Raw genomic sequence first — 10,674 nt, 5'->3', positions numbered from 1 at the left:
ATCGTCGATGTCGAGAAGCTGTCCTCACCACGTAACAACCCAGCAGAGATGACGACCCGTGTTCGCTGCTCCAGCTCCAGCTCCGGTTTCGTACGAAGATACTCTTGCAGCTTGTACAAATGCATCTCAGTCGCATTCTTCCACTCCTTGAGCTTCGCCACTTTCTCCGGGTCTGTCGTTCGTCGTCAGGCACCCGTGATACGTTGCAGGGTTAGTGACTGACCGGTAGGGACATCGTCTGCCATGAATTCGGTTGGAATAGGCAGATCCTTCGACAGGAGTTCGATCGCTTCATCGAATGCGTCGATAGTCCCCACTTCTGGTCCCTTGGATATCTCTTCTATGATAGGCATATTGGGATATCAAAGCTGTCGAAGTGGAACGTCGAGGACGACCGTCGCCACATGGTGTTGGTCACGAACCAAGGGTCTGATGCGACGAATAAAAAATGAGAATCGATCAGTATCCTTTGCACCTCAACCCTTCCCCCTCGACTTATGCAGGGATTATAACTCTAGGCCAGACTACAAGGGAGCCACTGTCTTGTATATTACTGGGGAGTAAAGCCATCTCTTTGTTGTGTCCGTCCTCTTGTACCAGGGATACGGTCTCCATCGAACTTCTCCGGGATGCTCGGTGTCTGTCTGGGTGGCCCACCCACCTATGAGGTCCATCAATGGTTCAACCAGTCTCTTGTGCTTCTTTGGCGAACGGTTGTGTAACTCATGTTTACCTACTTTTCCTGGCCATTGGCTTTCGAATCTTGTCATCAATTAAGCTATGGAATCTGGACATGAACTCGGCGGCGTCGAGGCTTCTCCTGCCCGATATGATGCTGGTCACCGTTCATATCCGAATTGGGTGAAAACCAGAAGACTTCCCCTTCGATGCTACGATCTTCCGGATCCATGGGAGTAGTACGTCCTTCCACGTCAAGAAACAAACACACTTGTTGGTGATGACACACCGACGTCGTGGTTGAGCAATGCATTCTCAGTTCTTTGCTTGAATCGTGTAACATCTGGTCTCTCTCCATGTCCAGGTATGTGAATGATCCCTGGCACAGAGAATTTGCACCTTCTGACTCGCAAAATCTCCCCAGCCCTCCCACTGCAGGAACGCGAGTTCTGTTCCGTACTGGGATCCGCAGACAGTTGCAATGCGAAAGCAAGACAACCCTATGTAACCTTTCATACGTTGACGACCCATTTTGGGGCATCATTCCAGAACTCAAGACTATACGCTCCCCCGCCCGTAAATCTCCCAGCTACCTCGGCCACCCGACCACGCTCGACGTCGACTGCCCGAACACATACTGTACTGTGGACACAGAACGGTGACTCAATCGATACATTTGGCAGTATTTCTGAACACTCTCGCGCTCTGACTTCGGCGAATGGATCACAACGTGGTGCGACAGATCATATCCCAGAATGCAACTCGACTGCGGTTGACTATTCCTGTCACAAGCAAGAGTCGTCAAGTTTGTTATCTTGGTTTCGATGCATATTCTCCCCCTTCTTCACTCCATCTAGACCCGGAACGCTTCAACTGCTAGCTGCTACGAGGTCGGAATCTTCGGAGATATCTGCGTATAGAGACTCTGATTGCAGGAAACCCTCTCGATCCTCGGACGAAAGATGAAGGGCTCTCTGAGATGCGGCTGGAGAAGCCTCCTGCTTTTTTGGGACTTGGAAACAACAGTAACCAGTGATTTTGATCTCTGCCCGGCCCCTCTCTCACAAAGTGGCCTATGGAATGCCTTCACTGGATGCGTATCTCCTTTGTAACTGCCATGGGTATGTGGCAGGCACCGTAAGATATTTCCAGGAACGAATGTATGCGCGGTCTAACCGATTCTCCATTACTGGCCCGCCGTGGCTGATCTCTCCAGTCGTCCATGTATGTCACTGGGCCACAGACTGTTCTCCCCCGCAATATGGTACGTCATGGTAATGAAGTTACTCTGAACTGTGTCTCGTTATGCTTGAACTATGATCAAAGTTTGTCGAGGTGTCATCCCACTAGTTGCATCTAACAGCGACTAAAGTCGGGTGCGGATAGAAATATTTGCAGTGAGTTATCCTGCCACCTGCGTGAACCGCTCACGTCTCTGAGATCAGTGACCAGAGCTTGTCATGAGCGGTGGACAATGGAATATGCGGTCTGTGCAACGGGCCACCTCCTTTCGATTGCCGGAAGCCTGTCAATCTCTTCTGTTCCCAAATGGGATATCACGGGTGCCTGGGCCAGCGAGTGAAGAAGTTGTTGGCTACAAGTTCCGGACGTGTGCGCTCGAAGGGGGAATTTTCATACTGCTGCCGAGTATCTAGCCGCGCTCACATCCAACAGCTCAGTCAGGACCCCATGAGATGACTTACCTTTGGAAGTATGAGCGTAAACACAGAATGTATCAGAAATGCTGATATTGGAGTGACACAGTGGACATTTGTTGCTAACCGAAAAATCCCCCGGGTATGGTACCGATCTTACCAGCGGCGCTAGTAAATCATTTCATTCAATCAATGAGCAAGTCAAGTCGATTATCCTCGCAGGTGGGAGTAAAAGTATAATATCATAAGGTTCCCATCAAGGAAGCAACCGTAAATCGCTTTCTGTTCATTGACAAGGCTGTGCATGTGATATGAAAGCTGTAGTATGGGCATCAGCTCACCTGTCAAGCTCGTTTCTCGGCCGAATGAATGGGGATGGGCGGATGTTTGTAATGTTAGGTGAGTTCGATGAATGGTGCCTGCGGTTATTGAGGACGGGACTGCGAAGCGTGGCACCCGGGGACAGATGAAAACTGAGGCAGAGGGCGGAAGCTTCGACAGAATTCAGGTGGAAACTGCCGATACCGGTGATTATAATCTGGACGCGCCGGAATGTAGAAATTCTTCTCAGAACACTCGTGAATGTTGAACTCTGGATCACCTCACCGTTCATGCTATACGATATGTACGATGTTGCTAGCCTTCTCACCGAACGGACAGCGAAACTGCTGACAATAACCTCATTGAAACGAATTCAACTGCCCCAGAGGTACATGGTATCGAGATAGGCTGTCACATTTCATAATGGCCACCCGCCGATTAGTATGATCGAGGCACGTTCGAGCCAGCACACAGTTTAAGAATGTTCGAGAGATAAGGTCACATCGACGAATTTCCAATATCCTGCACATTGGCTGGCTCGTATGACCAGAAGCCCCCGCAACAATGATCAGAGAGTGTCATTAGCTGCCACCGCGCTGCTCTTGGTCATTCTCTTCCAGACAATCCGATCTGCCAAATGGAATTACTCTGGATTGTTGGCATCAACAAGCAACATTGAACTCTGAAGGATTCCCGCCCAAGTCCGTCGGTTGCGGAAGAGGTCGACGAATCCCGCTAAAGCCAGAGTTGCTGTGCCTGCATAAGGCACCGAAGCCGCAACTGGGGGAGGATGAAACGCGAAATCCGGAAGCGCGAAGCCAGGCGTACAGACGCGATCGCCGTGGGGAACCGCGGGAAATTGAGGATGCGGGCGCTTGTTCACGCTCGCGTGGTCTGGCCACATTCAGTATGAGATATCGAGATATCACACCAGCAGTCAGTTGGTGCACAAGTGCCGATGTAGATGTCGCATACATCAGTTCATACCTGAAATTTGTAGTGCTGGCCCAAGGCGAATGCACCACGTAGTGCCAGAGTGCCAGAGTGCTGCTGGAACATTGGGTGGCAGAGCGCAGTAGCACGAGATGAGGCAAGTAACCCACGAGGAGTAGTGCGTCAATATGAGCGTCGATGAGTGGAGCGTGCGTTCGGATCCAGCAGCTGCTACGATTGGTCCATCTTCATCGACTCTCTGGTTCGTTTGGTAAGAACACGCGGGAGCAAGCGGCCACCGCATGTCCCCCCGCTGATTGAACAAGCGGGCCACGTTTCGGGGCAGTGTGATGCGGCATAGACCAGCCGGTGAATGAATAACACGGGGGGAGGCTGCAGGAATGACGGGGGAACAAAGAGCGCAGAAAGCGGGTCGGGGGATCATCGCCGACAAATGATGGTCACAGAGCGAAAGATATAGCAGAACTCTGGGTCGATTATTCGGACATTCCCCGGGCTATTGATATGGAAATTATGTCTGCCGATGGCAAGGAGACGCACCAAAGCGGGAGATGACAACGACGGGACCGCATGCGGATTGCAGGGCCAATTTTGCGCCATAACGAGGGCAGAAGACGGTGAGAAGACTAGGGAATACTGACGGGTGTCGGTAGGTTGGAGATGAATAGGAAGATGGGCGATGCAGAAGGATGGGGACTGCGAGGCACACGCCGCGTGTTAAAATATGACAAAGTTCGGCGGCCGTGATTGGGTAGTTAACGAGGAAGAATGCGGAACAGGACGAAGATTCGAGCGGGTGGACAGCTGACATGACATTCGTGTTGGCACAGAGGCAAGAGATGGGTAAATTTACAACGTACAACCGTGGTTGACAATGGATTGTGCTAACGAGGACAGGGTCATGGGAAATGATTGGACGAGATAGGGGTGAAGAAGTTTGTACCAAAAGCGGGTCCTTACCCTTTAGGGCGCGGCAGGGCGCGAAGCCGACCGCAATCATTCGTCTGTTTCCAACCCCTTCGGAAAGCGTACGTTCGACAGGGACTAGAGTGCAACAACTTACCTTTTGAACGGACTTTCTCTGCACGAGCCTAGGCTGCCTACCCTTACAAGGAGCCAACTTTTTGACCGGGCATGCAGGAGCCCCGCCGACCCGCCGGCTCGGCTACATGGCAAGTCAATCTACAAACCTGCCGTTGGGAGGGGAATCACGCGCCGGTGCTTTGTTGGACGGACGTACGAGAACAGACAGACAGGACGCAGATGATTACCGGTCGGAGCGCACGTTTTATGCTGACGAAGGAATGGACACTTCATCCACGATCGATATCCAGCGACCCACGGTCACACGCGGATAAACTTACCAATCGCAAGACAAGATACATGTTGACCTCATATCGTATTCATCTATCTATCCATTTATCAAGCATCAACATCGGCGCATCGGGGTACGAAACCTTCTGCTAGAGCTACAGCCCTTATTCGTGCCTGTCTTCCCTGGTTGCACCGCACCCCGGGCGCACTCCGGGTAAGCCTATCCCCCTACGTGTCAGACTAGAAGTACTTGAATGTTAACTCTATCCGACGCTGCGAATATTCCGGCTAAACAACGCGTGCGGTACGCGTCCTCGATCGTCTCGTGATGTATTCATATGCAGGAAGACCTGGTGAACCGTCCTTACCCGAAGTGAACAGCAGCAAGCACAGCTAAACTCGCTTGGGCAAGATCGGGTGTGCTGGGTGTAACACCCAGACGAACCAAAGGACCAACCAGCGAAATAGCAGCATACACTCGTTCTCGTAACCTCACAGGCTCGTGAGCACCCGCGGCAGTTCGACTCGTTGACAGCGAACCCGGGAAGCACGGCAGAGTCAGTACTAGTGTGAGGTAGACCAATCCACGGGATTCTGGTCTTTCATCTCTTTGTCTGCTGATGGGTGAACGTGATTCCAACCGGTGCTTCTGGCGTGCGAACGCGAACAGTGTACGAAAGCGAGCGAAAAGTAGATGTGTAATGGTTGTTCCCCAAGATCTGCAAAGGTGGTACGACAACCTGCCACCGACATCGTCACAATCCCAATGTCAGTGCCAATCACAGTCGCGGTCCACAGTCTCACACTTGAAACGGATCTATTCAGCTGCAACTGCTGAAATGCTCCTTCCGGATACATGATAACCACGAGAACACCGGTCTGGCCATTGATATTATGATAATTGGGCCGTGCATGCACGGGGTGTGGGAATGTATCACAGCGCCTAATGCCAGCAGAAGGAGTTTCAAGAACCGCGGTAGGGGGGTTAGATCCGGGGGTCGAGGATGACACAGGAAGGAGACGATAGGAAAGGCGATACGAAATGATCGGAGGACGGTGAAGCGAGTGGGCTGGGAAAGATGATGTTTTGCTTTTGCGGCTCTGTGTTTGGGACCACCTGATGGTGTTACAGTATAGAGTAAGCTAGTGCTGCAACTTCTTGCACAGCTTGCATGTCCAACTGTCTCGCGGGTATCCAGCCAGACCGAAAACTGGTCGTGGGAGTGACCGGAGGAGGAGGAGCAGGAGGAGGAGGAGCAGGAGGGGGAATTAGCGGTGGGCGGATAGCCAGAGAAGGGCACGGAAGCGCCCGCGCCCCCGCGTCTAGCCCGTGCTCATTCCGAACGTTCTGGACTGGGCTGGGATTGGCTGAGAGTGGGATGGGCGGGTGTACTGGGCGAGACATGAAGCGGAGGATTATGTGAGCGGGTGCTTTCGGGTGCTTCGGGTGTTGTTGCGTGTTTTGGTTGGGTTGGGTGGGAGAGGATAGATCGGACTGCAGATGTACTAAAAGAAGGGAATGACAAATACATAGGATGTGGTAGGTTAGAATACAAGGCTCTATGCTGTAAACAAGGGAAAGGGAAGTGAACAAGGGGGGAAAGCCCTGTGAGGCTACAACGTCCAATGTGCAAGGGAGAGTAAGGGGGGCTTTGGGGGCTGGGCGGGAGGAGAAGGAGAGGGAAAGGGTCTTGTGATTGGATGGTAAGCGTCTGATGCGCTGCTAGTGGAGGTCCGGGGAGGGCTGGCGAGACAGCGTTGCGCGTGAGTGGTGAGTGCGAGTTGGAGGTGTGTTTGGTATGCGGTGGATGGTGTGCGATTTGGGATGAGATGGGATCATCTTAGGTTGATGGTACATTGGAATCGGACGTGGAACGTTAATTCCCGATGGTGTATATGACTGGACCCCGTGACACCCTTCTCTGCACAAAACACTTAAAGGGGAAAAAGGGACGTGAAACGGTTCTATGCATGTGAAAGTGAATGAGTGAAAGGAGTGATAAGCGGGAGCAGAAGAGAGAGATGGAATAAGGGACGGAAATTGGGGTGACTGGGGTCTTTAGTGGGCGCTAGAGAGGGGGGAGGGCGGGAGATGTTCGAGCGAGAAGGGAGAGAGAGTGGGAAGGGAAAGCGGGAGCACACACAACCCCTCTTGGGTGAGATATACTTTTATTCTCATCCTCCCTTTTACTCCTCCTCCTCCTCGACCCTTTTCCCTCTATTTCATCCCATTCTCCGCTCTTCCCTTTTCCCCCTTCCCCTTTCCCCCCTTTTCCCCCACACAGGGAACATAAGGTAACGCAAACCCTTGCTTCAACTTATATACTCCCTGGAACTCATCCATTCCCTCAAACGATGGACAGACTCGCTTCATCTCGCAGACCAGACTTGCCGCTTCTCCTCAACCCGCAACTACAACACACATCCTTCCCAAACTTTCCCCCTCCTCCACAGGCGAGCATGCACCCGCTAACTCAACAGCGCCCGCCTATGCATCCTCATCAATATTCATCCTCTTCAATTACTTCATCCACTACCTCATCCTCGCTACATACATCAGCAAGCGAAGACGCTTCCTCCCACTCATCAGCCTCACCACCAGGCATGCACCGACCCCAGCTCCCTCTTACCCTCCCTGCCCAAGCTGCAGGGAGAAGACGCTTCTGCTGCGGAACGTGCGGAAAGGACTTTAGCACCTCGGGACATCTGGCACGACATATTCGTGTTCATACCGGGGAGAGGAATCATCCATGCCCTTTTCCGGGGTGTAACGCCCGCTGCAGCAGGCAGGATAACCTTGTACAGCAGTACGTTTCCCCTTCTCCCCTTTATCTCCCCACTTTCCGTGTTTGGAGTAGCTCAGGCTGACTCTCTCCAGTTTCCGCGTACACATGCCCCGCGAAGAACGGCGAGCAAATAGCACCGCTGTCCGTGCGGAACTCCAAAAATGCCTCCAATCCGCCGGTTCCCTCACCGCCCCCTCGACAGAGAGCCTCTCTTCGCACGGAGCGACTCCGACGCCTATGCACCCTCACCCCTCCCATACCTCCACTCACCCCGTCAACCCGCGACATCCTACACCCCCTGACGATGGCTCCCGTTCCCCCTCCCCGATCGACAGTGTCCCACTCACGTCACCGGGGTTTGAAGACCACGGGCACTGGATCGACCCTGCCCAATATCCGTCATATAACAGCTATGTCCGCGCACCCCACCCCCAGCATCCGACGATGCAGCTCCCCCTTCCCGCCCCTTCCTTCCCTTACCAAATGCCACTCTCCCACCCACATCAGGCATATCATCAGCAGATCAGCCCCACCTACCCAAACCCGATGCAGCAGGGTTACCCGCCCCCGCTCTCCCCTAGTTCGGGGAGCGGGCTGGGAAGCTCGGGAACGTCCAATTCCCCCTTGACCCCAGGGTGGGGGAATACGAGCGCGGTAAGGGGCACCCAGCGCCCGCCGCAGGCACCACAGGGACAACAGGGCGCCTCGGCGCCTATGCATCCTGGAGTGCAGGGGACGAGTATCAGAGTGCCCCTTGGACCGGCTAGTGCACCTGCTACGGTGCCCCCGGCTGGACAGGCAGGGCCGGGGCAAGGAGGGGAATGGCCCTGGTATGGCTGGAAAGAGGGTGCCTAGGTGCTGGGAAGACATGATACGGGTAACGAAGACGTTGCCGCCTGTTTAGCGCTATGTGATGCTTTCCCTGGATGTGGGAAGTACGCTTAGGAGGGGGTGAGTGGGACGCGGGGCTCAATGTTCGGATTATGGGGTCAATGTTTCTTTCTTTCGGTTCACGAGTCCTTTTTTGTGCTACTTACTACGTGTCTGTTCTATTCTGTGCTGTGCTGTGTTCTGTTCAATTCTGTGTTTTGCTCTGCTCCCCCGACGGTTCCACTTCCCTTCGCTCTCTGTTCCAGGTATGACAACCAAGTACTGTACACCGACCCACCGAGCAATTTTTCCTCTCTCGTACATATGTCTCATGTTCACCAAGGCTCTCATGTCTCATGTTGGTCCATAGGAGGCGGTTTGAAACGAAAGAGCGGGTGGCATGGCACGTGGGGGTAAAAGGATTAGCCTGCCCCTGGGCAATGGGCAAGGGGTAATATAATCCGTAATCCATAATCTTTTGCCTAGGCCTATAATCCCATAATTCTCACTCCCATGTCCTTGTCCTATAATTCCCATTCTCCATCAAAAGCCTAATCGTACCCGATCGATGCGTGTCGATAATTCTGTGAACGCTAATGTATGTGGGAGAGTCTCAGGTGTCCACCGGTTGACAGCTCTGTTGGGTGGAGCCACGTTCATCGAGCTAAACTAGACTTGCAGAGCTGAAACATTCTATTACGTTTTCCTTTTCCCGTTCTTATTCTTATTTTTATTCGCATTCTGTTTTCTTGTTCCTAATTCGGGAGTTAGTGACTAGTGAGTGCTGTCAAGTGAGTGCGTTGCGGTTTTATTCAAACGACGATATCGGAGACATGGAAGAACATCGGGAGACCACTACCTTTGATTGAAGACAACCGTCCGCTAATGATAAACATAGTTGTGCGCCACACTCATAGTTTCATAAGCAGGCACGCGGGATCATCGCGGAATTGAGTTGAGTTGAGTTGAGTTGCCTGAACGGTAAACTCGTTGGATAAGGACGTCGGCTCGCCCGGATGCCGGACGGGAGGTTACCGTCCCGCCGGCGCGGGCGGTGTTAGAGCTTTTCGTCTTGCTTGGGAACGCTTGGGTGTCCCAGGGTCGTTGACCGGACAGGGAGCCCGGGGGAGGCGTCATGTCTGTACATATGCATGTCAGCTATGGTCTGTGCTGTTGGAGGTGGACTTGGAGAGACCGGAGAGCTTGGTGGTCTAACAGGATTTGTGTAATCTCCATTTGGAAGAAAGGCGAGGACGAGGATCCTCACCTGGTGGGGAATGACATGCCTGCAGAATGGTGTTGATAGATAGTGTCACACATGACCATCATAAGTCGACGGAAAGGGATCCGTTTGGGTCATGCATGTCCACTCGACAAATCCAGCAATGTGTCGTTCATAGGCGGGCAGGCGACGTCAGCAAACCAGAGAAAAGCGTTCATTCCCAAATGACCTCGTCCTGCATGCGAGGTATATGCGCCTAAGCTGGTGTCAGCTGACTGAAGCAGAGGGCCAAAATCAAAGAGCAAGTTATGGCAAGAGCATCTTATGTGGGCTGATGGCTGCCTTCGGCTTAGTCTGCAGAAGTGAGGAACAGTGCGCAAGTCAAGAGGAAAGGGTTGACGATATTCATTATTCTCGTCGCATCAGACCCTTGGTTCGTGACCAACACCATGTGGCGACGGTCGTCCTCGACGTTCCACTTCGACAGCTTTGATATCCCAATATGCCTATCATAGAAGAGATATCCAAGGGACCAGAAGTGGGGACTATCGACGCATTCGATGAAGCGATCGAACTCCTGTCGAAGGATCTGCCTATTCCAACCGAATTCATGGCAGACGATGTCCCTACCGGTCAGTCACTAACCCTGCAACGTATCACGGGTGCCTGACGACGAACGACAGACCCGGAGAAAGTGGCGAAGCTCAAGGAGTGGAAGAATGCGACTGAGATGCATTTGTACAAGCTGCAAGAGTATCTTCGTACGAAACCGGAGCTGGAGCTGGAGCAGCGAACACGGGTCGTCATCTCTGCTGGGTTGTTACGTGGTGAGGACAGCTTCTCGACATCGACGATGCAGCTGTCAGCAATGGGT

The 10,674-nt window shown here is 52.9% G+C and overlaps 4 protein-coding genes across 4 annotated transcripts; 2 read left to right on the top strand and 2 right to left on the bottom strand.

The window, feature by feature from the left end:
* Positions 1 to 28: 28 nt before the first annotated feature.
* Positions 29 to 353, bottom strand: DACRYDRAFT_103609 (uncharacterized protein; the record flags this gene model as incomplete). The annotated part of the gene is made up of 2 exons (XM_040767790.1): positions 29 to 172; positions 224 to 353. Coding segments are annotated over 2 exons (274 nt in total), but the record flags the coding sequence as incomplete, so codon positions are not given.
* Positions 354 to 7,337: 6,984 nt separating this feature from the next.
* DACRYDRAFT_19721 (uncharacterized protein) lies at positions 7,338 to 9,085 on the top strand. The gene is made up of 2 exons (XM_040771631.1): positions 7,338 to 7,729; positions 7,801 to 9,085. The coding sequence occupies exon 2, from the start codon at positions 7,814 to 7,816 to the stop codon at positions 8,561 to 8,563; it is 750 nt and encodes a 249-aa protein (XP_040633556.1). The 5' UTR covers positions 7,338 to 7,729; positions 7,801 to 7,813; the 3' UTR covers positions 8,564 to 9,085.
* A 137-nt stretch (positions 9,086 to 9,222) lies between these two features.
* On the bottom strand, positions 9,223 to 10,068 carry DACRYDRAFT_19720 (uncharacterized protein). Its single transcript, XM_040771630.1, has 3 exons — positions 9,846 to 10,068; positions 9,774 to 9,789; positions 9,223 to 9,717 (listed from the first exon to the last, which is right to left on the bottom strand). Exon 3 carries the CDS (start codon positions 9,713 to 9,715, stop codon positions 9,518 to 9,520), a length of 198 nt encoding a protein of 65 aa, XP_040633555.1. The 5' UTR covers positions 9,716 to 9,717; positions 9,774 to 9,789; positions 9,846 to 10,068; the 3' UTR covers positions 9,223 to 9,517.
* A 234-nt stretch (positions 10,069 to 10,302) lies between these two features.
* DACRYDRAFT_103607 (uncharacterized protein) lies at positions 10,303 to 10,661 on the top strand (the record flags this gene model as incomplete). The annotated part of the gene is made up of 2 exons (XM_040767789.1): positions 10,303 to 10,432; positions 10,484 to 10,661. Coding segments are annotated over 2 exons (308 nt in total), but the record flags the coding sequence as incomplete, so codon positions are not given.
* Positions 10,662 to 10,674: the final 13 nt, after the last annotated feature.

The sequence above is a fragment of the Dacryopinax primogenitus genome, assembly GCF_000292625.1.
Source record: "Dacryopinax primogenitus strain DJM-731 SS1 chromosome Unknown DACRYscaffold_1, whole genome shotgun sequence".
In the NCBI taxonomy this organism is placed as follows: Eukaryota; Fungi; Basidiomycota; class Dacrymycetes; order Dacrymycetales; family Dacrymycetaceae; genus Dacryopinax; species Dacryopinax primogenitus.
Note: the sequence above shows the minus strand (reverse complement) of the source record. Positions and strands in the feature narration are given on the sequence as shown.